The sequence below is a fragment of the Myxine glutinosa genome, chromosome 1 (assembly GCF_964187855.1).
Source record: "Myxine glutinosa chromosome 1, kmMyxGlut1.1, whole genome shotgun sequence".
Lineage (NCBI taxonomy): Eukaryota > Metazoa > Chordata > Myxini > Myxiniformes > Myxinidae > Myxine > Myxine glutinosa.
The window spans coordinates 153,139,499-153,167,367 of record NC_136261.1 but is presented as its reverse complement, the minus strand read 5'-3'; the positions used below and the strand labels follow the sequence as shown (position 1 = coordinate 153,167,367).

Here is a 27,869-nt window from a genome sequence, read left to right as displayed (position 1 = left end):
TTGAGTTTTAGAAGCATTCAACTTAACCTGTTTACATTTGCCTCACTGGAAAATCTTGTCGCAATCCAAATATAAAGAGGTGGCTGTGATCCCACGAGATGTAGATCGAGTGAGGGAAGATGGGGCAGATGGGAAAAACATGGAGGAATGTAATATCGAGTGATCAGCATACGAGTGCATTTGCTTATTTGTAGAACAAAGAAGGTCATTGATAAAAAGAAGGAAGAGTGTTGGAGACAGGACTGAACCCTGAGGGACACCGTCGTTGATACGGAAAGAGGGGGATGTTGAACCATCAACAATTACGGAGATAGAGTGGTCAGAGAGAAAGCTTGATATGAGAGAGCAGAGTGAAGGAGGAAAGCCAAAAGAGGGAAGCTTGGATATCAGACCCCAATGCCAAACTCTGTCAAAGGCTTTTGAGATATCAAGGCCGACAACGAAGGATTCCCCAAAATCTCTCAGAGAAGAGGCCCAGACATTTTTAATGTAAGAAAGGATATCACCGGTAGATCTTGCCTTGCGAAAGCCATATTGATGGTCAGATAGAAGACTATGAGATTCAAGATGCTCAAGGAAATGGGATTTGAGAAGACATTCAAAGACTTTGGAAAGAGTAGAAGTCAGAGGAATAGGATGATAGTTGGAACGGTTTGAACGATCACCCTTTTTTAAAATAGGCTGAACTCAGGCATGTTTCCTGGAAAGAGGAAAAGTTTGGGTTTTTAAACAAAAACGAAACAAACGAGCAAGCATGGAAGCAAGTTCTGGAGCAGACTCCTTCAAGACACGGGGAGGAATGCCGTCTTGTCCGTATGCCTTGCTCGTGTGCATAGAGGAGTACTTTTTGACTGCATGAAAATAAATTATAGGGAGGGGCACATGATTGGTAAGGGGTACATCAGAGGGAGATGGAATGTTGTGGAATTATGGTGGAATTATGTGGAATGTTGTGGAACATCCTTTGTGGAATTAGAGGAGAAAAGAGAACCAAAAAGAGTTGCGTTATCAGTCGGAGAGACAGCAATAGTATCATCAGAATGGAAAAGCGAAAGAAAGGTAGTGCGACAGAAGTTGTTGAAGTTACTTTTAGCTAAGGACCAGAAAGATCTATTAGTGGAAGAAGATGAGCGGTTGTCACATTTCTTTTGGATAAAGGAATGCTTTACCTCATGAATAACACGTTTGCAATGATTTCTGGCAGGTATCTGTCAAAGGCTTTTGCGATATCAAGGCCAACAACGAAGGAAATCCTCCAAATCTCTCAGAGAAGAGGCCCAGATATTTGTAATGTAAGAAAGGATATCACCGGTAGATCTTGCCTTGCGAAAGCTATATTGATGGACAGATAGAAGACTGTGAGATTCAAGATGCTTAAGGAAATGGGAATTGAGAAGACATTCAAGCTGAATGCCAGTCAGAGGAAGAATAATTTTTCCATGTCTGATATGCTGCATCCTTTGCGTGCATGGCTGAAGAGCAGGAATTATTGAACCAAGAGTTGGTAGGAGAGATATACCTGAAAGAGAAGGGGGGTATAAGACTCCATTACTGGAACAATAACTTCAGATATATATTCAGCAGAGATATACGAGTAGGCATCGCCCGAGGAGGGGCAGTAGTCATTCTACGGAAAGTCAGAAAAGAAGTTTTATAAACCAGTCCAGTCAGTGCTATTGAATTGCCATTACTGGCGTTTAGTCAGAGCAGTCGGTGGAGAAGGAGTGGTGGTAAGTAAAGTGATGTTCACAATATTGTGGTCAGAAGAACCCATTGGAGGTGAAATTGGGTAGCTGGAACGCAACAGATTGGAGGTGAAGAAAAAATCCAAAGTACTGGAAGAGTGGTAATTTGTTTGAGTGTGTTTGCCCAATTCAGGTCTGCTGCTATGTTTCCTCTCCTTCTTTTTATCTTGCCCCATTGTTTGCGTGTTACCTTTAAGATAGAAAAAGAACAACAAAAATACATCGACTAGGTTAATACGGGAAATAAACAGACTAGGGCGGGTAAAATAATGAGGGAGGTGAATTCAGTCATATACAAGTAAAAATTTGAGAATTTGTGCTTATATAAAATGTTGGAAGCATTTCGTGTTAAAAGTGGTTAAACAAGTTTTTTAGGATAATTCGAGGGTGCTGAATTCAAAAATGCTGTTTAACTGGTTCAATTTTGGAGTCTTAACCTTCAAATTGTAAAAAACAAAATGCCTGCCATTTTCAGCATATTTTTTGCCATAACTTGAATTTTAAGCAACATAGAAGGCTCAAAATAGTGGCAATACCCATGTTTGTGATACTGAGGATTCCAAATTTACTGTTACCTAAGTTGTAACTCGTTTTGTTTCGCCGCCATGTTGAATTCCAAGATGGCCGCCATATTGATCATCAAGATGGCCACAATGTTGGATTTAAATACAAAGAAACAAATTGAAATATAGTACGCCTGGAGTCTTTTGCAAAGTGTGCTTTGAACTATTTTGAAAAGCGAGTAAAATGAGACAATGAAGGAATTGTGGTCTTGTGGTTGAGTTACATACACCTTCGCCTTCATGTGACCCCAGAGGAAAAGGTCACATGGGGTCAGGTCGGGTAACCGTGGAGGCCATTCGATCGCGTGATTCATAGCTACCCTTTCATGGAAGAGCTCTCCGCCAGTATGTTATCTGGGTTATTGACATGTATATTGATTATACATGTATTGTATACCTGTGATTGTAAACACTATTAACGCCCTCTTGCGGGCATTACTGATATGTGACTAAGAAGCCAAAATACATTCCCATCCACAAACTCCACCAGAAACTGCCACCTTGCCAAGTGGAAGCGTTGCTGCCATTCCATGCAATTACTGGTTGTGACAGTGTGTCACAGCTTGCTGGCCACGGCAAAAAGACAGCCTGGAAGGTGTTTCAAACACACAGCCAATTGTTGACAGATCTAGGCACAGAAGATATCACTGAAGAAGTAATCAACGATGCAGAAAAGTTCATATGCCGTCTTTACAAGGTACCCGATGATGTGGACAGATGCGACAAGGCACGTGTAATACTCTTCTCTAAGGGTTGTCCACAGGAGACTCTGCCACCAACATCAGATGCAGTGAGACGACACATAAGGCGCGCACATTACCAGGCTTTTATTTGGAAGCACGCAACCATCGCTACTCCAGTACTCCCCCAAGTAACAGACATGGGATGGACATACATCGATGGGAACTTGGTGCCGAAGTTGATGACGATATCTCCAATTCCTAAGGCGTGTCGCGAGATAGTAACATGCGGATGTACCAAAGGATGTATAAATGGCCGTTGCAGCTGCAGAAAAGCTGGGCTAACATGCACAGGAGGATGTGCATGTGCATACAACAGACAACTAGAATGCAGAAACAGAACAGACTAAGATAGACAGGTAAACATTTGAGAATGCCAATATTGAGCTATACGGTATTTATAAAGTATAATTACTAAAAGGCAGCCATTTTGGAACTTTACCCCTTTTTTAAATGCACTTTAGAAATGATTTAATATCATTTTTTTTGTTCTAAAGAAATTAAAAGCACATTTGACCAGTGAAAGTGATGTACATAAAAAAATACACCCCAGAAATTACCAAAAATATGGCGGCCATCTTGGAATTCAACATGGCGGCGAAACCAAACTAGTTACAACTTAGGTAACAGTAAATTTGGAATCCTCAGTATCACAAACATGGGTATTGCCACTATTTTGAGCCTTCTATGTTGCTTAAAATCAAGTTATGGCAAAAAATATGCTGAAAATGGCGGGCATTTTGTTTTTTACAATTTGAAGGTTAAGACTCCAAAATTGAACCGGTTAAACAGCATTTTTGAATTCAGCACCCTCGAATTATCCTAAAAAACTTGTTTAACCACTTTTAACACAAAATGCCTACACTATTCGAAAATTCTCAAATTTTTACTTGTCTATCACATGAGAACACAACAATAATAAAAATAAATCAACAAGAAAAACTTTGCTGATCTTGTGGATTTAAACAATACACTAAACTGGATTAATACCAGTACAATAAGATGGAAAAAAACAATGCAAAGGATATGTTAGACTTAACAGCCTGAAAACTGGTATTTATAATTCATTTTCGGTTAAATCTAAAACTGCTATAGATTTTGTGAACGATCGGTGATGATGAAGAAAATAACGTTGCCTTGGAGTTGTTCGATTAGACGCGAGATGATCGAATCATGAAAATGTAAAAGTGGCTAGGTGTGTTTTTCTAGGACTCACCTCATTTTATTTTAAGACATTATTCTACCAATTAAATTTAATTACGCATGCTAATTTTTTTTATTTTTTTTTACAGTTGGAAAAACATCCCTTATCACGCGTTTTATGTATGACAGTTTTGATGACTCGTACCAGGTTAGTGATATTTTTCTTCCAAAACTTGGCCTTACTGTTGTAAAAATACATAATGGAATTTGGTTAAACGGGAAAGATATTAGGAAATACGTATTATTACATTATATATCTGTTTGTGACCCAACAGGCCACGATTGGAATTGATTTCTTGTCGAAGACGGTGTATATGGAAGATCGTACAGTAAGTGAACTGACAGTCACGATTGCCATCGTTGTTTTTCTTGGGGTTCTTTATCTGATAAAGATCTTGGGCTGCTGTATCTTACTTACTTTTTGTCTTCAAATCTTTTTGGTTGTGTTATTTCCATTTCCAGATAAATCGAGTTCTCTGGTATTTATTTGGTCCCTCTGTTACCTACTACTATATATGGTCTTCACTGTTCTCTTCTATATTATTTTTGACTCCACACTTGGGGGGGGGGGGGGTGAGGGGGGCTGAAGGTGAAGGGAGGAGTTGGGTGTAGGGAGTAACAGTGAGACATATCCTGGAAGGAGGAGGAGGAGATAGTGAGCTAGTAAATGGACAGGGGAGAGAGTGTAAGGTAAGATAAAACGTGATTTAAGGATTAGCGGAAACAGAACGACAATGTGAGAGACCAATGGGGGTTCGGAAGTGGGATAACCGGGAAATGATGAGTGAAGATGACTGGTTCGATTAAACTTTGGGGTGGAAACTGAGGAGGAGGAAGTTTAAGATGAAAAAAGTGGCAGTGCAATAAGGTGAAGATGAACTCACAAGAGGCTGCAGACCTGGTGCAGTGTGGGTAATTTGGAGAATCTGCAGGACCGGGGGTTGGGTGCTAACAATGTTGGAGTAGTTCACCCTCCTAAAAAAACTGACTGGTTACCCACCTGCATTCATTCATCCCCTTAATCTCCCGATTGTGGAATTCCCTCCCTTTGTCCATTGTGTCATATTCCTCATTTCAGTATTTCAAATGCTCTAACCATCACTACCTCATCCACATCCATGATCTCTTATATACACAAAGAATTAAGTTAAGCACCCCTACACAACGAATTAAGGTAAGCACCCCCTAATATATATTCTTTGTGTATATGTATACATTGGCATATATTCTAAGGTATGTGAGATCAAATAATGATTGGTATGACATTAGCAATTATCCATTGATGAAATGCAGATGAGTGCACTCGTAGGGTTGAGTTGGGTTGAGTAGTGATCCGATCACGTGGGTCCTACACACGTTATTGACGCAAAGATCGCTAGAGGTCTTCTCAGAACAATGACTGTACGTTAGAAAACATAAACGTCATCCGCACTGTCCGTGATGGACCTATAGCTCCATACTTAAATTGAGGTGAAAATATGCCTAAAATTCCCAAAAAATTTCACCTTAAATTATTCAGAATAAAATATTGAAAACGGCATGATTGTTATGTTTTTATGTGACCATAATATCACTTCTCCAGAAAATATAGCAATATCATGGGTATATTACACTGTTTTGACGACAACAAACTTGTAATGTGCGAGGTTGTAAAAAAACGGGGGGGTGCTTAACTTAATTCTTTGTGTATATATGCTATGATTTTTCCCATTCTGTTCCTCCCTGAGCTATTGTTACTCGTTTTTTGTGTTATTCCTCCTTTCCTTCTTGTGTATGTCCATTGTCCATCCCCCTCAAACTCCTTGGTATTTAATGAACCTGCTACCCTTTGTCGTCCAGCTCCTCCATGAACCTAGAACTTTGTATAAAATCAAGATATATAAACCTGCGAGGGAACAGGTACAAGTAGAGAGACAACTTCCATGATAAAGTGGATAAAGCCTTTTTGGCAGTGAGGAGGTGATGAAGATCAATGGGATGTTTTTCACTCGTGTAATATGGATTCATAATGTTTTTCTCTTTTCAAAAAACTTCAGATCCAAAAACACATCTTCAAACGTTTGTAGACTCTTGCAATAGAATCGGGAAAACTCACCCACCTCCAGGGGAAAATGTGTGATACACCCACCTCTCAGAAACATCATGGAGGACTGATATCTTTATTGTTTCATTGGTGCCAGACTATGGGGGTGGGAGATGTTTTAACTCACTTTCATCAAGTTTATGAATCATCTTGTCGGGTTGCATGAAAGGCTACAAAACAGATTGCACAGCACAAAACTATTGCGGCACAAACGACCAAATCGGTAGTGATTCTAGCCAAGTTATTCTGAGACCGCAATGCACAAAATACCATAAAAAAGAGAATTCTTCAACATGACGACACCATATATATGGGGATTGTCCAAAAGTCAAAGATGGGGATCTGCCATGGCATTTACAGTTGGTTCAACTTTATTCGACTTGAATATTCTTCGAATCATAATGCGGAAAAGGTTTCAATTGCAAGTTGTTCGTTTTGGAGAACTAACCAGTTTAAAAGTAGAAAGTTATTTTTCTCATTATCCTTGTTGAAAAAGCAAACTAAATGATTATAATTACCTTTGCCACCGAAGGTGGATGGAAGTTATGTTTTCACTCCTGTCTGTCTGTCTGTGATCAAGGTATCTCAAACAGTTGGCATGGATTCGGACGAATCTTGGTGGACAGGTTGGGTGTTCTTGGTGGACAAAGACAAATCGATTTGATTTTGGTGAAGATCTGAGTACGGATTTGGATACGAGATTTTAAATTGTTTTTCAGTGATTCTTCACCATTGAGTGATGGGACCAAAAACGATATGTAGCATGATATTTCAAAAAGTTGGGCAAGTGACGACAACAACATTTTGGTTCATGTCAGATCCAGATCAGTGGGATACAAAATGTAAACTGTTCAGCCTGGCGGAGGTATGCGCTCTACGGAGTGCCGTACTAGTTGATTATGAAGTTTTACATAATGGTAGAGATTGTTCTGACCTAGAGTTTGCAAAAGTACCTATCAACTGGAATATGATCATCCAAAGTTGATTTTAAGGTTGTCATGGATTTTAAAAGAAACTGAGGAGGTAATCTTTTAAATTTCCTTTTCAATTGCATTTGAAGTAGTTGTAGTTGGAGAATGGTAGTTGCATGAGCAAATGAACAAGTATTTAAAAAAACATTTTAAATGTAAAAGGATGGAAACAATGTGGGATTGTGACAAGAAATTATAATGTGAAACCATTCCGCAGTTAAAACACGGCAACCATTTCCGGGTCAAAACGACCACACAATATCGAAGCACAAACGGTTCATTTTTGATCAAGTAACATTACACTCTTCTTTTTTTTTTGTATACAAGATCGAGGCTCGTGTAAGAGCTAACATTGATCACAAAAAGACAAACTGACACATAAAGCATAAGATAAAGGGAGCGGGAGACAAGATGGGGAGAGTGAGGGAAGCACACAAGTACAACATTTGAGAGCAGGGAAATCGGGAGATCTGTGGGAGGGAGAGGGCTTGGGGGGAGGAGGCACCGGGAAGTGGGGGGGGGAGGGGGAGGGGTGAGAGAGGTATAAAACACATAGACACTGCTAGGACTTCCAGGAAAGGAGTCGGCATTTCAAAAAAAGTGGATCTGGGGTGAATTAACGGGGGTAGAAAAGATCTAGGTTTTGTATGGGGGAAGATAAGAGATGGTGGCGAACAGCTGTTTTAAAGACCTGGAGCAAGGAATGGGATTGAAGAGAGCAGGGGAGTTTGTTCCAGAGGTGGGAGAAAAGAGGAATGAAGGAGTGAAGGTGAGCAGAGAGTCTTGATTTTGGCAGTTTCACCATTAGAGGGTTGCTGGCAGATCTTGTGCGACCTGCAGGAATATTTGGGGGACAGAGCACAGACAGAGCTGGGGGAGCAAGGCCGGAGAGGAGTCGGTGGAAGACAGAAAGACCACCAACCTGCCTGTGGTGAGTCAGTGAAAGGCCCTCGGAGATAGCTTCATGGCAGGAGATTCCAATGATGAAATGACTCGCAGCAAAAGAGTGAGCTAACCTTGGAATTTTATTTGTAAGCATTTAATGAAAACTGTAATCATGTGCATTCGTGTTTGCCATTGGCCAGCAGGAAAAGAAAGCTAAAGAACAAGGAAAATAAAATCGTATTTAGGCAAGGAGTTAAAAAGGGGCAAGTAAGGAGAGGGAACAGGCCTGATAAGAGGATGCAGGGATTTGGAGAGTGGGGGAAGAATGAGAGCAAGGCAAGTGACAGGTGAATGTTAGTAGCCAACACTGATTGAGGAACTGCTGTGAATATGATGACCCGCTCCAGATCTCCTCCTGCTAGCGCATCTTACATTCCCGATGCTCCTTCCCGGTCCCAGTTCCGACCAGCCCACCAATAAGTCGGCCCAAGCAACGGTCAGTTTGAACCAGCCGTAGTGCACTTCATGCAAATGTATGTGAAGATGTCCCAGCACATGCTCAGGCCAACGGCTCGTGCAAATTGAGGGGAAACGTCTGGAATAAACTTCAAATAGTCCTTGCACATACATGTAATATGGGAACGTAACATGCAAACATTTCACTTTTTATATAAATAACTGCAATAAATGTGCATTTGTCGAACAATGCTTCATCTCAAACACTGAGAAGGAGGGGAGACGGGAGGAAGACTTCATTGGTGGTGTGGTAGGAAACAAAATGGCCTGAGGATGGAGTCCTTAACCCGACCACATGTCTTTAATACATGTCCAAAATTTCCAAAGACTATGCGAACACAAATGCTGGTTAAGGTCTTATCACAAACTACTGCCTCTACACAAGCTTAGGCATATTTATCTTTCTTTCCCAATATTTCATTCCCATATTATCATTCTTCATTAGATAATTCCACAAAAAGTGAGAATGAAAACTCCATTGATTTTGTCTTTCACTGGTCATATTTTTGTTGCATGCTGGTATTTCTCGTCTAACCTTTCCTGTGTCACCTTCTTCACCACAGGTGCGTCTGCAATTGTGGGACACAGCAGGACAAGAGCGCTTTCGTTCTCTTATTCCCAGTTACATACGAGATTCGGCAGCAGCGGTCGTCGTCTACGATGTCACAAGTAGCTTTGCTCTCATCAAATAAGCTCATCTTGCTGTTTTCCTCTTTTGTATTTTCTGCTCATTCGTTTTTATCTTGGAGTATTTTAGGACTTTTAGTGTAGGTGGGTAGAGAAAGAGCCTGGTGGTTGGGATTTTGTATAAGAAGTAGAAGAGTGCAAGTTTTTTTAAATTTATTTATTATCTTTCAATTCAAACGACCTTAGCAAAAGCAAAGAAGACAATGAGTGATTTTCTCCCACAAAAGGAATAGATGCAATTGAGAACAGTGGAATGGGGTAGGGGTTGAGGGGTTATTAGTGAGGTACCTTAGTGAAAATATCGTTGCACGGTGGACAAAAGTACCATTTTTTTCAACAAAGCATCTCCATGGCATACCTTTTAGAAAAAAAGTAAGCTGCAAAAAATTAGATAATGGGAAGGGCAATATATGACGTCATTATGACGTCATCAGCTAATTATTACACAATTATTTATTTTAAAAATCGTTTAATTAGTTAGGAGTAAGCCGTGGAGCGTATTTTGACCTTAAAATATGTTTCTGAGGTGAAGGAATTAAATGCAGTTGCCAATATTGTTCTTAGACAATCTTTAAAAGATTTATGATGTCATTATGACATCATCAACTAAAAATAAGCTCATATTACATACAAATTGCATTGGTTAGTGAACACTGACATATGGAGAGTCTTTAGTTCATAAGGCTATGCTTGTTGGGTCACAGAATTTAATGCAGCCGCACTTTTTTTTTTAGTTAGACTGAGCTATTACATTATATGACGTCATCATTATGTCATCTGCTCGTTGAATAAAAGGATAGATGGTTAAAAATTAAACATATTGAATTAAATATGTATATACATCATAGTCGCGCTCCTCTCCCCTGTTGTGATCAATGATTCCATTGAGATGTAAAAAAATAATGATGTCATGTCATTATTACCACAGTGACAGCCTCCACTCTCCCCCTCACACACACACACACACACACACACACACACACACACACACACACACACATCTGTTTTATGCTATATCATTGCTGTAATTGTTACTCATGCCTTTGTGAGAGAATATTACGAGGTATTACCAGTCTCATTGATTCTGCAATTAGGATTGATATTCAACACCCTAATTATACTCAAGGCGAGTAATTCATTGTTCAAAGTTGACATTTGCACAGATGTGGAATAAGATTGATAGCTCAGTGTCAGTGATGAGCTGTAGCTGCAAGCAAATTATTTCTGACAGTTGCAACTGCAAAGTTCTGTGCAGGGTAGACCACTTCCATGAAAAGATCCTTTGGCTGTAGTGGACGAGGGATTATGGTCAATGGTATCCAGTGCACCGACAGTGAAGAGTCCATTCCTGAGAATAGATGGGCACACAATTTGATCAGCAGTGAACACGTCACACATTGCAGATGCCAATTTATTCTCCAGCTGCAGGACCCGGCTGTAGGAGATGCTCAATCCCAGTTTAGCCAGTTGGTCAACAAGTGTTCTGTTCCTCGTCAGTGTGTGAATATTCAATCCAATGTAGACAGGAAGTGGAGGCTCTCACTCTGGAGACTGTTTTTTGGGAGTGGCCCCTTTCTTGAAACTTTTCTTCGAATTGTGCAGGTATAACAGCCATTGTTTGACTGGCCTGAGTATCATCAACATCGCTCTTCATGTGTGGTCCATACAGGATCGTTGATTAAAGGAGTGTGAGGCTGGGAAGCATTTTCTGGCACTTAGGGGGGAAACTGCCAGAAAACTCGAAGTGCGTTTCTCTGAATATTTCTTCTCGGAATATTTTTGCTAATTTTGCAAAAAGGAGAGCTTCTGATTCATAGCTGTGTTCGAGCAAAGAATCATTGAGCATTTGTTGCATTCCCTCTGGAAACACAAGAACGATGCTTTTGCCATCTGTCTGCTCTTGCACACCTGTGTCAGCAAAGTGTTCAAGAAGTCTGCTTTTCAAACTTGCACACCTGTGTCAGCAAAGTGTTCAAGAAGTCTACTTTTCAAACTTGCACACCTGTGTCAGCAAAGTGTTCAAGAAGTCTGCTTTTCAAACTTGCACACCTGTGTCAGCAAAGTGTTCAAGAAGTCTGCTTTTCAAACTTGCACACCTGTGTCAGCAAAGTGTTCAAGAAGTCTGCTTTTCAAATTTGCACACCTGTGTCAGCAAAGTGTTCAAGAAGTCTACTTTTCAAACTTGCACACCTGTGTCAGCAAAGTGTTCAAGAAGTCTGCTTTAAACTTGCACACCTGTGTCAGCAAAGTGTTCAAGAAGTCTACTTTTCAAACTTGCACACCTGTGTCAGCAAAGTGTTCAAGAAGTCTACTTTTCAAACTTGCACACCTGTGTCAGCAAAGTGTTCAAGAAGTCTACTTTTCAAACTTGCACACCTGTGTCAGCAAAGTGTTCAAGAAGTCTGCTTTTCAAACTTGCACACCTGTGTCAGCAAAGTGTTCAAGAAGTCTGCTTTTCAAACGACTCTTGTTGATTGAGACATCCTGCCCAAGATTTTGAAGACGACGTTCATATAGATCATGAAGATCAGATAACTTGAAGAGGTTCTCTTTCATCTTCAAGATAGATGAAGCTTTTTACAGATTATTTACTTCGAGACGTCCCTTATGCTTAAAATACCCAATTTCCTTTATTTTCAGAGGATTAAATTCACACATTGCCGTATGCCTAAAATGATTCAAAATTATCATCCTCTGTACAGTGACCGTTCAAGAAATGATGGGATAGTCAATTAAATAGTCTGTTATAACTATATAGTTACTGTTTCATACGCATAAAATATTTTTTTTTAAACAAAAAAACTTGCACCCACACAACTGTATATTTTCCCTGTGTTAAAATTATGTGTAAACATGTCAAACTCAACAAAGAAAGACATGTAGGCTTAAATTTCATTGGTTGCAAGAGTTTAAAGATCACAATCTAGTTATATGGAAAAGAACAAGGAGTCATGTCGACAAATACTTTAATTGTAGCACTTATGTCAATAATCAAATATTCTTTGTTTTTTTTCAACAAAATTAGAATATAGTGACGTCACTGCAATAGCAAATCAGCTTATGGTTGCGTAAATGTCATTGATTACATCACTCTTCAATTCCCTGACCCTCAAAATGTCAAATTAATGACTTGGAATCTCATCGCAATGCTTCGCAACCTTATTTTCTACATTTACTTGCTCTACGGGCTCGGTAGTAGATTGTGACGTCATTATGACGTCATAAAGTACACTTCCTGTCATCCGATTTTTTGCAACTTACCCGCTTTTTTATTGTAACAAATGGGCAAAGCTTTGGTGAAAAAAATGGTGCTTTTGTCCACCGTGTAACAATCCTTGGCATTTTTGTTACGAAGGTACCTCACTATATGGGGGGAAGGGAAGGGGTAGTGGAGTAGTGGGTGGAGGACAGAATAATTCCCAAAACTGGAATGTACTGTAGTTACTCATTAGTTATTGTGTTACTAGCATGTAGTTTATTGTATGTTTACCTCCGCCACCGAATGTGGATGGAAATTATGTTTTCACCCCTGTCTGTCTGTTTGACCGTTTGTCTGTGAACAAGATATCTCAAAAAGTTGTGGACGGATTCGGACGAAATTTGGCAGAGACGTAGTGTATGTGACAAGGACGAAATGATTAGATTTTGGTGAAGATCCGGATTTGGATCCGGCTACTAGAATTTTTTAAGTGATTCTTCACCATTGGGAGATAGGGCCAAAGACGATACATCGCAGGATATATCAAAAAGTTATGGACGGATTTGGACTAAACTTGGTGGACCGGTTGGGTGCATGACAAGGACAAATAGATTAGATTTTGGTGAAGATCCGGATTTGGATCCGGCTACTAGAATTTTTAAAGTGATTCTTCACCATTGGGAGATAGGGCCAAAGACGATACATCGCAGGATATATCAAAACGTTATGGACGGATTTGGACTAAACTTGGTGGACCAGTTGGGTGCATGACAAGGAAGAATGGATTCGATTTTGGTGAAGATCCGGATTTGGATCCAGCTACTAGAATTTTAAAAGTGATTCTTCACCATTGGGAGATAGGGCCAAAAACGATACATCGCAGGATATATCAAAAAGTTATGGAGGGATTTGGACTAAACTTGGTGGACCGGTTGGGTGCATGACAAGGAAGAATCGATTCGATTTTGGTGACGATCCGGATTTGGATCCGGCTACTAGAATTTTTAAAGTGATTCTTCACCATTGGGAGATTGGGCCAAAAAACGATACATCGCAGGATATATAAAAAGTTATGGACGGATTTGGACTAAACTTGGTGGACCGGTTGGGTGCATGACAAGGACAAATAGATTAGATTTTGATGACGATCCGGATCCGGATCCGGCTACTAGAATTTTAAAAGTGATTCTTCACCATTGGGAGATAGGGCCAAAAACGATACATCGCAGGATATATCAAAAAGTTATGGAGGGATTTGGACTAAACTTGGTGGACCGGTTGGGTGCATGACAAGGAAGAATCGATTCGATTTTGGTGAAGATCCGGATTTGGATCCGGCTACTAGAATTTTTAAAGTGATTCTTCACCATTGGGAGATAGAGCCAAAAACGATACGTAGCAGGATATCTCAAAAAGTTATGGACGGATTTGGACGAAACTTGGTGGACGTGTTTGGTGTGTGACAAGGAAGAATCGATTCGATTTTGGTGAAGATCTGAATTTGGATTCGGATATGAGAATTATTTACTTTTTAAGTGAATCTTCAACATTGGGAGATAGGGCCAAAAGCGATATATAACATGATATTAAAAAAAGTTATGGACGACTTATGTCTAAACTTGGTGGATGAGTTGGTTATGTGACAAGAACAAGCCCATTAGCTTTTGGTTCAGGTCTGAATCCAGATCTGGCCTATCAGTGGGATACAAAATGTAAACTGTTCAGCCTGGTGCAGGTATGTACTCTACCGAGTGCTCTTCTAGTTTATTCTGCTTTTAAAAGTTTGTTTTGCACCTACAGTCCTGGGAAGCAGCCCAACATGTTTGCTAATCCTCTATACACGATAAACTAGAACGGCACTCGACGAGCGCATACCTGCACCAGGCTGAACAGTTTAAGTTTTGTATCCCACTAATAGGCCGGATCTGCATCCGGACCTCAACTAAAATCGCAAATCCTCCACCAAATTTTGTCATAACTCATCCACAACGTTTTGAAATATCGTGCTATATATTGTTTTTGGCCCTATTTCTCAATGGTGAAGAATCACTTAAAACACGAGTCATAGAACACCTTACCCCGCACAGTTTTGAGAAATAAGGACTTTGGCGGGTCTGTGAGTGAGCGGCAAATGTGATTGGTCATGATGACATGAAATGCCGTAATATTTTGTCCACGTACTGCTAAACGGGAGGTTTTGAAAGTGCCAAAAAGGCGACAGATAGACAAAGTGAACCAATTGCTTAACCCCACTTTTCGCTTCGCGTGCGTGGGGTACTTATAGTATCTGTATCCGGATCTTCACCAAAGTCGAATCAGTTTGTTCTTGTCACACACCCAACATGTCCACCATTTCGTCCAACTCTGTCCATAACTTTTTGAGATATCCTGCTCACAGACAAAAAACAGGGGTAAAATAAAACCATCCCTTTCACACCATGAGGCACATAGGGCTGCCATGGCAGTTTCATTGGCTGAGGAGTACAATCATGTACGGGTTGCCACTCCAACGCAGGATACTAAAATGGCTTATTACTCCAGTTAGCTGGTACTCATGTTGCCAACCTCAGAAGGATGACAGGCTGAGTGAACACACGAAGTGTTATTTCAATGGCACGACAGGGGCTCAAACTCATGACCCTAAGATATTTTATGTCAAAACGTTCCTCATATGTTTATCTCTCATCTTGGTAACTTTTGTAGATGCAAGGTGAAAGAAGAAAAAAATATATGGTGGTGATGGAGAGAGTCATTTGTAGATGGACGTACTGCCTTCGCCCCATTGGTTAGACAGCTGGCCCGACTCCATCCACAATTGTAACCTGAAAAAAACTACATTCATACACCATTTAGTGAAGGTGCATAGGCCACAGGCCTCGAGTGTCAGCCCATGGCCCAGTGGAATTGGGATTATCCCAAGTATATAACCACAATGTATTATATATGCACACACGCAGTATGCATGTTTTTGCTTCATGTATGTAACCCGGGTTAATTTTATTAGTTTTCGGAGCGATTACAGTAGTAGTCGGTGGCCTACATAACCACCCACATAAAGTGATGAGCAATTTGTATAAAAAAAATGAATGTTTTATCCCAAGTTTTCAAGGCTGAATAGTGTGAAAATATAAAAGGGTCACCCATCATAAGCATTAGGCATGTTTTTACTTCATGTATGTAATCCGGGTTGTGTTACATGGTCCTCCCGGTGACTACCTGGTCTCGGTGACCCCCGGACCGTGAGAGGAACCCCGCCAGAAAGATAGATGATTTATACGCTTTCGTAAGGCAATCAATATGAAAGACACAAACAATTCAGGTCAATAAGCAACCCCACACCAAGGATCCGGATTAATTAATAATATATTCTCAATCCATCAACAACAATCAATGATCAATCAACAATATTACTAAGATGTAAACTCATCAACAATAGCTCTAAGATGGCCATCTTATATATTCCTCCCTTGAGCCCCACTCATGGCTCCCTCCATGGTCAATGTCTCTCACAATGTCTCGGGGCCCCTGTAGTTCGATCTCCGCACACGGGCGGTTGAACGGACCCTTCCTGACGTGCTTCAACCGTGCACGTCCCGTACCGGGAACGGCTGCTGTAGCGGACACCTCCTCGGCAGCCCACCGAGGTCGGTGCTCATGATCGCGGCTCCGGGGCTCGCAAAGCGCGCGAGGCCCCAGGCGCCTGCCGTACGCGTCCTTGTAGACGATTAGGTGAACGGTGCCGGACGGTTGGTTCCGTGCAGGAACCCCCAGCAACTTGACGCATAACCGGTAATTACCCCGCGCAGGTAACTCCTCTCGCCAGACGGGCTTTTCAAACTCAGCGTTCCCAACGCTGATCAATATCGACGCCGCTCGTGTCGGAGCTGGGCGAGGAACAAGATGGCCGCTTCTCTCCCGACCTTGTCTTCCTCCTCTTTTCTCTTCCGGTTTTACGATCCCGTTTCCGGTCTCGTTGGTACCAGGAGCGCTTCTGACCATTTAACCACAACAACCTTTAATAGAATAAACATGAATAATAAATGACCTGAATAGTAATTCACATAAATCCGGAATTCGTAACAGTTGCAACAGTCTATTGTCTATACACCGCCCAAATAAAGGGATGAGCAGTTTGTACAATAATTGAAGATCCAAGTGAAAGAAGTACTCAAGTCACAAAATAACACTGCAAAATTATTACAGACATGGAATGTTACCACACTGTAGATGGAGTTCCTGGTTATAACTCACTTTGCCCAATAATGTGACTCACGTACTTCCACTCGGGTCTTCAAATAGCTTTTGTCACATAATTTCGGCCTTAGCCCGAGGTTTCAAGGCTGAATAGTGTGAAAATACAGAAGGGTCGCCCATCATTTTGAGGGCCTTTTCTGCTAGTTCAGTTGTGATTACGTTTGATTGCTTCTAATTGGATCCACCCCTATCTTCTTTTTTTTTAGACATATTATCGTTTGAGCAGTCGTCTCATTGGATAAAAAATGTTCGTGGAGAGCGAGGACATGAGGTTGTTGTATTCCTGGTGGGAAACAAGACTGATCTGGCAGAAAAACGGTTGGTTTCGCGAACCTGATCCATGATTTTCAAACGTAATTCAGCAAATGCTTGCATCGATTTGTTCTTTTAATAAGCAAACATCTCCTTACAGGCAGATCAGCTTTGAGGAAGGAAAGGATAAAGCGCGAGAACTTGACGTCATGTTTTTAGAAACGAGTGCGAAGTCTGGTTACAATGTGAAACAGGTGATGCCCAATGTCTGCCATGGTGTAAAATATTTTATTTTAACATTTGCATATGTTGCACACTGCTAATTATTCTTCCACTTATCATATCTGTGAATTATTTGATTTCCGTTTTCTTTCTGTACTTGCCTTTATGTTGAAATTTTTATTGTTTGGAAGTAAATTTGATACTTAAAAAAAAAAAAAATCCTTCAAAATCGTATGAATGTTACAATTCATTTCAGCTTTGATATGTTTTTCTTTTTCTTTTTCGAAAAGCACAGTGCTGACGGTGATGTGTTTTTTTGAGAGATTTGAGAAACAAGGACATTCCACCTTGTGGCTTCAATATGTAAATAAATTAATATTAATTAATTAATTAATTAAGTAATTTAATAATAATAAATTTATTGTGGCTTGATATGTTTTTCTTTTTCTTTTTCGAAAAGCACAGTGCTGACGGTGATGTGTTTTTTGGAGAGATTTGAGAAACAGGGACATTCCACCTTGTGGCTTCAATATTTAAATAAATTAATATTAATTAATTAATTAATTAAGTAATTTAATAATAATAAATTTATTGTGGCTTGATATGTTTTTCTTTTTCTTTTTCGAAAAGCACAGTGCTGACGGTGATGTGTTTTTTGGAGATATTTGAGAAACAGGGACATTCCACCTTGTGGCTTCAATATTTAAATAAATTAATATTAATTAATTAATTAATTAAATAATAAATTTATTGTGGCTTGTGGCTTCTTTATTATGTGTAGCTTTTCTTGCGCATTCTAAGGATACTTTTTTTTTTTTCATTTTGTATCAATAAGGCTATATCCTTGCGAATTGATTGCTTTCTCACATCCTACTATTAATTAGCAATTGAAGACCCGAGTGGAACAAGTACTTGAGTCACATTCTTGGACAAAGTGAGTTATAACCAGTAACAAAGCAGAGGTAGATTTCACTTGATTGAAAGCCAAACTAAGTTCACCTCGAAAATGTCAGTCTCCTTTCAACTTAATTTACTAAAATAAGAACACGAGATATTCTGGTCAAAAACCATTCTTCATCCATGTCCTATTTTCTTATCTTCCCGTGTTCTAGCTGTTCCGAAGCGTTGCCTCAACATTGCCTGGTACAGACGACTTGATGGAGACAACGGAACAAGACAGTATCCTAATCGAATGCTTGTCAGCCCGTCCCCTGCGTAGCGGGAGATGGGATTTTGCAATCACTTGTGTCTGTGTGTCTGTCTGTGTGTCTGTCCGGGATGTAACTTTTTACCATTTGAGCTTTTCTCATCAAATTTTCAACAAAGCATTATTATGAGAGTATGGAGAATACAAATGAATAATTTGGTCAAAAGGTCCAATGTTAGCATCACATACAATTGTCAATTTTCATTCGATTGACCTGAAATTTTCAGAATTTGCATATTGAGTCACTGAATTGGTTCACCAATCAAAAGCTAGAAGCCAATTGTTTAAAAAAAAAAATCAAAATGTCAAAGGTCAAGGTCGCATAAAATTGACATTTTTCATCCAATTGACTTGAAATTTGAGCATGGTTTTGTTTCTTGGGTCACTGAAGCATATTGCTTTTGAGGTCAAAAGGTCAAGATCACCTAAAATCGTCAAATTTATATATACTAGGGCATGCCCGTACTATACACAAAGAATTAAGTTAAGCACCCCTACACAACGAATTAAGGTAAGCACCCCCTAATATATATTCTTTGTGTATATGTATACATTGGCATATATTCTAAGGTATGTGAGATCAAATAATGATTGGTATGACATTAGCAATTATCCATTGATGAAATGCAGATGAGTGCACTCGTAGGGTTGAGTTGGGTTGAGTAGTGATCCGATCACGTGGGTCCTACACACGTTATTGACGCAAAGATCGCTAGAGGTCTTCTCAGAACAATGACTGTACGTTAGAAAACATAAACGTCATCCACACTGTCCGTGATGGACCTATAGCTCCATACTTAAATTGAGGTGAAAATATGCCTAAAATTCCCAAAAAATTTCACCTTAAATTATTCAGAAAAAAATAATGAAAACGGCATGATTGTTATGTTTTTATGTGACCATAATATCACTTCTCCAGAAAATATAGCAATATCATGGGTATATTACACTGTTTTGACGACAACAAACTTGTAATGTGCGAGGTTGTAAAAAAACGGGGGGGGGTGCTTAACTTAATTCTTTGTGTATATATATATATCCCCCCGCCCTCTATATATATCCCCCCCCTCTATTTACATGAAATGGTTTGGTCCATTCGCAAAGCCAAAGCGGACGGCTTGCGAGTACGGTGACAATCCCCCCCCCTCTATTTACATGAAATGGTTTGGTCCAAAGCGAACGGCTTGCGAGTACGGTGACAATCCCCCCCCTCTATTTACATGAAATGGTTTGGTCCAAAGCGAACGGCTTGCGGAGTTTGGTAAAGAAATCGCCATAGCTCGGTAACTACTTCTCCGATTAATATGAAACCTTGAAAAGGCACATCCTCGGGTCCCCAGCAATATACCTGGCAAGTTTCAAGTATATCGGACCCGTGGTTGTCGAGAAACAGCGGTCACAGACAAACAAACACACAGACACACAGACATGCACACAGAGATTACTGGAATTATAGATAGATATATATTTTTTTTTAATGTTTTTTTTATTTAGTTTTTTGTCATGTTTAGGGTTAGTGTCATGATTTTTCTAATTCTCAAACTACATGTACCAACATTAAAAGCATCATATATAATATTATAATAAGTAGAACCTAACAAAGAAAATGGTATATTTAAATCTGATTGATCGATGTATAATTAACATTTAAACAGAAAAAATTCAGTTGTATACAGTGCCTTCAGAAAGTATTCACACCCTTTGACTTTTTCACATTTTGTTGTTACAGACTGAATTTAAAATGGATTTAATTAATGTTTTTTGTCACTGATCTGCACATTAATAATTGTCAAATGTCAAATGACCCATAAATCAAAGTGGATTTTTTTTTTATTTTTTTTTTACAAATTAATTAAAAATGAAAAGCTGAAATGTCCTTTTTTTTTTTCTTTTTTTTTTGTATACAAGATCGAGGCTCGTGAAAGAGCGAACATTAATCACACAGAAAGACAAACCGACACATAAAACATATAACATCGGGAGCGGTAGACAAGATGGGGAGAGGGGGGGAAGGACACAAACACAACATTTGAGAGCAGGGACCGAGAGACATGGAGACATCGAGATGATAAGAGATGGTGGTGAACAGCTGTTTTAAAGACCTGGAGGGAGGAGTGGGATTGAAGGGAGTGAGGGAGTTTGTTCCAGGGGCAGGAGAAAAGAGGAATGAAAGCCCTCGCCCTCTGAGTAAGTCCTGAGTCAATAAGTATTCAACCCCTTTGCTATGACACTACAAATTGAGCTAAGGTGCATCTAATTTCCTTTGTTCATCTTTGCGATGTCTTTGCAATGTGATTGGGGTCCACCTGTGGCCAATTTTATTTATTTTGGACATGATTTAGAAAGAAACACACCTTTCTATATAAGGTCTCACAGTTGACAGTGCATATCAGAGCAGAAACGCTGCCATGAAGTCCAAGGAACTGTCCATAGAACTCTGAGATATAATTGTAAGGAGGCAAAGATCTGGGGATAGAATTGGGATTTGCCATTGATCTGGGGAAGGGTATAAAACAATTTCTAGAGTGTTGAAAGTTCCCAAGAGCACAGTGAGCTCTATCATTAGGAGATGGAAAGAATATGGAACTACCCAGACTCTTCCTACAGCTGGCCGTCTGACCGAACTGAACAATCAGGCAAGAAGGACCATGGTCAGGGAGGTGACCAAGAACCCAATGACCACTCTGACAGAATTACACAGTCCCTTGGCTGAGATGGGGGAACCTGCTGGAAGGACAACAGTCTCTGCAGCACTTCACACATCTAGGCTTTATGGGAGAGTGCCAGACAGAAGCCACTCCTGAGAAAAAGGAACATAACAGCATGCCTGGAGTTTGCAAAAAGGCACGGGAAAGATTGAGACTGAGAGCATGAGGCAAAATATTCTGTGTTCTGATGAGACAAAAATTGAATTATTTGGCCTAAATGCAAAGCATTACGTCTGGCGGAACAGCACAGCACATCAGCACAGCACAGCACAGCACAGCGCCTTAGCCATCTAACGCCATCCCTACCGTGGTGGCAGCATCATGCTGTGGGGATGCTTACCAGGGGCAGGGACTGGGAAACATGTAAGGATAGAGGCAACAATGAATGGAGGAGAACCTACTGCAGAGTGCAAAAGACCTTAGACTACGGCAAAGATTTCCGCTCCAACAGGACAATGACTCCATGCATATAGCCAAAGTAACACTGGAATAGCTTGAGAACAAGATCGTGAAAGTCCTTGAGTGGCCCATTCAAAGCCCAGACTTGAATCCCATTAATAATCTGTGGAAAGACTTTAGGATTGCTGTTCACCGATGCCCCCCTTCCTACTTGACAGAGCTTCAGCAAATCTGGAAGGAAGAATGGGAGAAACTCCCCAAATTCAGATGTGCAAAGCTGATACAGACATACCTAAGAAGATTCGAAGCTGTAATCGCTGGCAAAGGCGCTTCTATGAAGTATTAACTCGGGGTTGAATACTTATGTAAATTAGATATTTCTGTATTTCATTTTTAATTATTTTGTAAGGATTTCTAAAAACGAAAGTCCACTTTGACATTTGAGGGTATTATGTGTATATCAGTGACAAAAATTAAAATGTAATCCATTTTAAATTCAGGCTGTAACATAACAAAATGTGAAAAAGTCAAGGGGTGTGAATACTTCCTGAATGCACTGTATATTAATTTATATACAGCTGGTTCCATTTCTCAATTTTATACATAATATTTTCTTTATTCCACATTAGATAGAGGGTTAGTTTTGCAGGGTCATGGTGTTAGGGTTATGGTTTATAAAACTGACAACACGGACTCGGAATGCCATGTACTCGGACTCAGGACTGCTGGACTCGGACTTCGACCAGGTGGACTCACCTACAACATTGCTTGATATCACCGTGCAAATGTACAGGACAGTCTCTTCTGTCTCCGTTCAAGCAGAATACATCTGTAATTTATGAAGTTGTTGCATAAGGTTGACAGTGATCTGTGCTCTACATTTTATTGTACATTTCATTTATTGTGGTGGCATATTACCTCTATCACTTGCTGAACACCAGGCGTGAGAGATTTCCTTGTGGATGTGAATTTGAATGTTTTTTGATTATGCGACCACATAGAACCCTTACGATGCAGTGTGTGCAGCTCACAGCGCAATAGACTGCGCACTCTGCCTCGTGATGTATTTTCAGACTGGTCGCTTCTGGACGAGTGTGATCTGTAGGGAAGACATGGCCCACTCTTTTCTTAGAATATATAACCAAGGACATAATCTGACAAGTACTGTACTCAGGAATGTTGAGGACATACTGAAGGTCAATTGCCTCACTGATGACTGGATTTGGGAGTTATTTAGTCATTACAGTGCAGTTACGGTGATAGCAACATTTGTGGTTAAAGGATAAACCAGTGGTGCAATTGGTATTTTCCACTGCATGGGTACTATCTGAAGTAAGTCTATTGATGAGCTCCATGTCCATGGCTTCCTCAGGTCTAGCTTTTTGGAGATCCAGCTCAAAGATCTGGCTTCTGTCTTCTACCGACTCCTTTCTGGCCTAGCTCCCCCAGCTCTCTCTGTGTTCTGTCCCCCCCCAAATATTCCTTCAAGATGCACAAGATCTGCCAGCAAACCTCTTCTGGGAAACTGCCAAAATAAAGACTCTCTGCACACCTTCACTCTTTCATTCCTCTTTTCTCCCATCTCTGGCACAAACTCCCACACCCTCTTCTTCAAACAACTGTTCACCACCATCTCTTATCTTTCCCCATCCAAACCCTTGAGATCTTTTCTACCCCCCTGTTAATGCACCCCAAATCCACCTTTTTCAAATTCCGACTTCTTTCCTGAAAGACCAATGACGACAACGCTGGTGTTTTATACCGTGTAGCCCTCCCCTCCCGCCTTCCCTCCACCCACCCCACCCCCACCCCCCCCCAGCCCCCTCCCTTCCACAGATCTACCGATGTCCCTGTTCTCTACTGTTGTTGTGCTTGTGTACTTCCGTCTCTCTCCCCTTCTTGTCTCCTGCTCTCTTTATTATATGTTTTATGTGTCTCTGTTTATGTTTTGTGTTTTAAGTGTTAGCTCTTACACGAGCCTCAACTTTGTATACAGAAAAAAGGACCATGGAGACAATGATTGTGGGTCTTGCTGGAGGAGGCTACAGCTAGTGTTTAGGTTTATCCTGAATAGAAGACCAAGGAGAGTGCTTGGGGTCTTCATCAGTGTTACGGATTCGGCCCTAATGATTGTTGTTATGATTATTGTTGTTGGTTCGAGGTATTCTGGTGATTGTGGTTGAAGGGAAAGGGTTATTATAGTTAAAAGATTTAAAAGCGCTCCTGGTAAAATGTGGCCGGAAATACGGATCGTGACCGGAAGAGGTGGAGCGAGGAAGAAGAGGCGGTAGGAGATCGTGAAGAGACGTGGTTGTTGAGGCTCCGGACCGAGCGGTCGACATACAGTGCGAGTGAACTTTGCGTCCTTGAAGGGAAGTTCGGGCGATAAGAGATATCGCCGGAGTGCATGGAGCCTGTGTCGTCGGGTTATCCTCATTGAGGTTCCGGAGGATCCTGGCCTCAAAGCCCGGGTTCGAGTGAAAGCCGTCCGCCATCTTCGCCACGCGAGCAACCTGCAGTGAACCGGTTTTGGTCGTGTCGGCTGGGCATTATTCCCCGGTGGTTTGCCGGGGACGGCTGTGCAAGAAAGGGCACTTGAGAATTATACGGAGGCTTGCGGATTGAACCGCAAAAGTTGTACGTCGGAGCGCGTCTTTGTGAGGTTCCTTTCCACCGCTGTATTGCTGGGTGCTGAACAAAGTGACCTCGGGGTCGCCTCGATCGCCTACGCCTCAATTGACTTTGATCGGGCCTTGACTCCCCGATCGCAGGAGCGCACAGAGACATTGGGACTTCGCCTTGGAGGGGTGCAGAGACATTGGGGAGGTGCCGTGAGTTTGGGGTTAAGGGGCTTGATATTGCCCCCATTGTTGTATGGCTCTCTTTGTGTGATTTCTAATATATTATTGTTTGTTCATAACCTGGTGTGGTTGCATTATTGATTTGACTGTTTCATTTCCTGGTTCCATTGAGGGTTTCATTACTTGCTTGATTTCAACCAAGGATAACACATCTTTCTGCCGGGGACCCTCTCGGGGTTCTGAGGTCTACCGAGACCAGAGATAAGGGGAGGACCCTGTAACAATCAGGTGATGCAGCCAGAAAGGAGGCACAGGATATCTTTAAAACTGAAAAGCTTATTATTCAATTGTATAACAATTCCATGTGAAAAGGTAGGCCAGGGTTAGTGTAGTGCACATGCCAGGAATCTGTTTCGCCTTAATCTGTGATTCTGTAATTAAGATTACAAATTAAATATAAGCTGTCCAGGACAGATAAGACAATAGGCCACTAATGGTAGTACAGTGAACAAATTATGCATGCATTTGCAATGCGAAATATACATTAGGCCTTTCATGACTTGCCTTGGCAGAAAACTAAGCATTATAAACTCGTAACAGAACCTCAGAGTCCAGACCCAGAGATTACTCATTATGGAGGAGAACAATTACTAGGACGGGTCATACAATCAAGCAATTAATCACAGATACAGGTAGAGCACACAAATTGAAACGGGAACAAAATCTTCTTTGGCATCTCGCAAAATGGCAAGCACGTTGTCGACAATAAACAGGAAAAAGGAAATTACATAGGCTAATGCTACATCATCACATCTACAGTGATCATCTATCTTCTATATCTATATCTATATTATTATTATTATTATATTATATTATTATATTTATATTATATATATTTTATATTATATTTATTATATTTATTTGTGTGATTTTACCGTGGGAGTTGTTGTATGCAGATGATCTGGTGTTGATTGCAGAAAGTATGGATGGACTGAAGGAAAAGATGAACAAGTGGAAGGAATGTATGGAGACAAAAGGTCTGAAGGTGAATATCGGAAAGACGAAGGTGATGGCAAGTGGTAAAGCATGTGGTGAGGTGGAAAGAACTGGGAAGTGGCCGTGTGCTGTGTGCAGGAAGGGTGTCGGAGTGAACTCCATTCAATGTACAATGTGCGCTGAGTGGGTTCATCAAAAATGTAGTGGTCTGAGAGGGTCATTAACCAGTGTGGCAGCTACATTCAAATGTAAGGTGTGCACAGAGGGAGCTGCAGATAGAGGAAATGTTGAGTTGGATCTTGGAGACGGCGTGAAGCTGGAAGGTGTGAAAACATTTTGCTACCTCGGAGACATGCTGAATGGAGAAGGTGGATCAGACTCGGCAACGGTTGCTAGAGTGAGATGTGCATGGAAGAAGTTTCGGGAACCGAGTGGCGTGCTGATGAGGAGGGGAGTGTCGTTGAAGCTGAAGGGAAAGGTGTATGCTGCATGTGTGAGAAGTGTTATGATTTAAGGGAGCGAGACATGGGTAATGAATGTGGAGCAGCAACGAAGGCTGGAAAGGGTGGAAATGCGAATGGTTTGGTGGATGTGCGGAGTATCGTTGAGAGAGAGGAAGACAAATGATGAATTGCGAAAGATGATGGGAATAGAGCCTGTGATTGATGCTGTGATGAGGAACAGGTTGAGATGGTTTGGTCATGTGTTGAGGAAGGATGAAAGTGACTGGTTGAGAAGAGTGATGGAAATGAATGTAGAAGGAAGTAGAGGACGGGGAAGACCGAGAAAGACTTGGCTAAAGATGGTGGAAGAAGAAATGCGGGCAAGGGGGTTAACAAGCGGAGATGCAGAAAATAGGGCAAAATCGAGAATATCGTCACGGGGACCGCAAGGCTAACCCCCGAACTAGCAGGGAAAATGGCCTTAAAATGCATATTGTTGTGTTGTTGTATTATATTTATATATATATATATATAAGGCCGAAAAAAATATATTGCTGGTCTCCGGTCAGACCAAAGTTCCAAAATTGATGCGGCGATGCGGTTTTTTTTCTTCTTCTTTTTTTGAAAAGCATGGATTGCACATATAAAGGTGTTTTTTGTGTCCTCATGCCTTGCGGTCCTCCTCATCTGCCGTGGCGCCGTCCAGAGAGAAATTAACGACAGCCAATGGGACTGGTAGGCCTTTTTGTAAATAATGAACACAAGCTCCAGTTATTTTAAAATGTTTTTATTCTGAAAATCATTAAGTTCTTCAAGCATATTATAGACTGCCATTTCGTTCTCGAGATCGCCTCGAAGGCTCGAAGTACCATCAAACATTCCAATGCGTCGATCGCGTCAACACTGCGCATGCGCAAGTGGTCTAACAGGCCGATGGTCTCCCACGATCTCTTCTCCCAGTCCACCAGATTATCACAGACACCTACAAATTCATGACACACGAGATAGGATCCAGGCCGAACTAACGAGACCACCCGCAGCTCTCTCGGCCTTCTGGGTGCTTCACACGAACCCGACAAAGAACGTCATCGTTTCAATAAATTACAATATCCAGCCGATTGGATTCATGACGTCACGGCACACAACACTACTCATATATTTGGAACGGCTGGTTGGATTTGAACAAACTAAAGGAACTTTTGTCGAGCAGAACCGTGCGCGAACGTCGATACCAATGGCGACCATCACAGACCCGTATTTCCCGAGATAGCGCACCGGCCCGGCAACAACAGGTGTGTGCTGTTGTAGGAACCGTTGGAAATTTAAAAAAAAAAAAATTGTTGACGTGCAGGGTCAAAATCGATGCGCGCGCTGACCAGAGACCGGAAATATATTTTTCTCGGCCTAAAAGAAAGTTTTTGTTTGTTACTTGCCGGAATAGATTCCGGCAAGTATGTTGGTTGGTTTGTCTGTCTGTCTGTTTGTGTGCAGTACTACGTCTACATCGTTGCACATAGCATCGCCAAACTGTACACACATATTTGTCTTGCCCTGGAATAGACTGTGCCCAATTTTTAACTCTAGGGCCAAGGCCTCCATTATGACGTCATAATTCGACAAGTACAAAACTTCATCCAATCAAGATGCAATTTCTTGAGCACCATGTCGGCATAAACTGGTGGAGAAAAAATAATAATAATGTCATCGGTCACGTGGTTTGGCCGCCATCTTGGAAAAACCGAAAAACTTTGCACCTCTATATCTCCGAAAGTGCTGAATGGAAAAAATTGAGACATGGCTCATTGTAAAGAACTCTCCATGGGGAATAAAATATGTTAATGATGTCATAGGTGCCTCCATTATGACGTCATAATTCGACAAGTACAAAACTTCATCCAATCAAGATGAAATTTCTTGAGCATAATCTAGGAATAAATTAGTTTAGAAAACAAAACATGATGAGATCATCGGTCACGTGGTTCAGCCGCCATCTAT

The 27,869-nt window shown here is 40.9% G+C and overlaps 1 protein-coding gene across 3 annotated transcripts in view; it reads left to right on the top strand.

Moving 5' to 3' along the window:
- LOC137429902 (ras-related protein Rab-6A) overlaps positions 1-27,869 on the top strand; it is a 71,247-nt gene that overhangs the window by 41,620 nt on the left and 1,758 nt on the right. For all 3 annotated transcript variants that reach the window (XM_068120261.2, XM_068120270.2, XM_078778641.1), the window contains 6 exons: positions 4,341-4,399; positions 4,527-4,580; positions 9,270-9,375; positions 17,053-17,164; positions 17,259-17,352; positions 18,433-18,499. In XM_068120261.2, the coding sequence (XP_067976362.1) occupies positions 4,341-4,399; positions 4,527-4,580; positions 9,270-9,375; positions 17,053-17,164; positions 17,259-17,352; positions 18,433-18,499 (492 nt within the window). The remainder of the gene's footprint in view (positions 1-4,340; positions 4,400-4,526; positions 4,581-9,269; positions 9,376-17,052; positions 17,165-17,258; positions 17,353-18,432; positions 18,500-27,869) is intronic.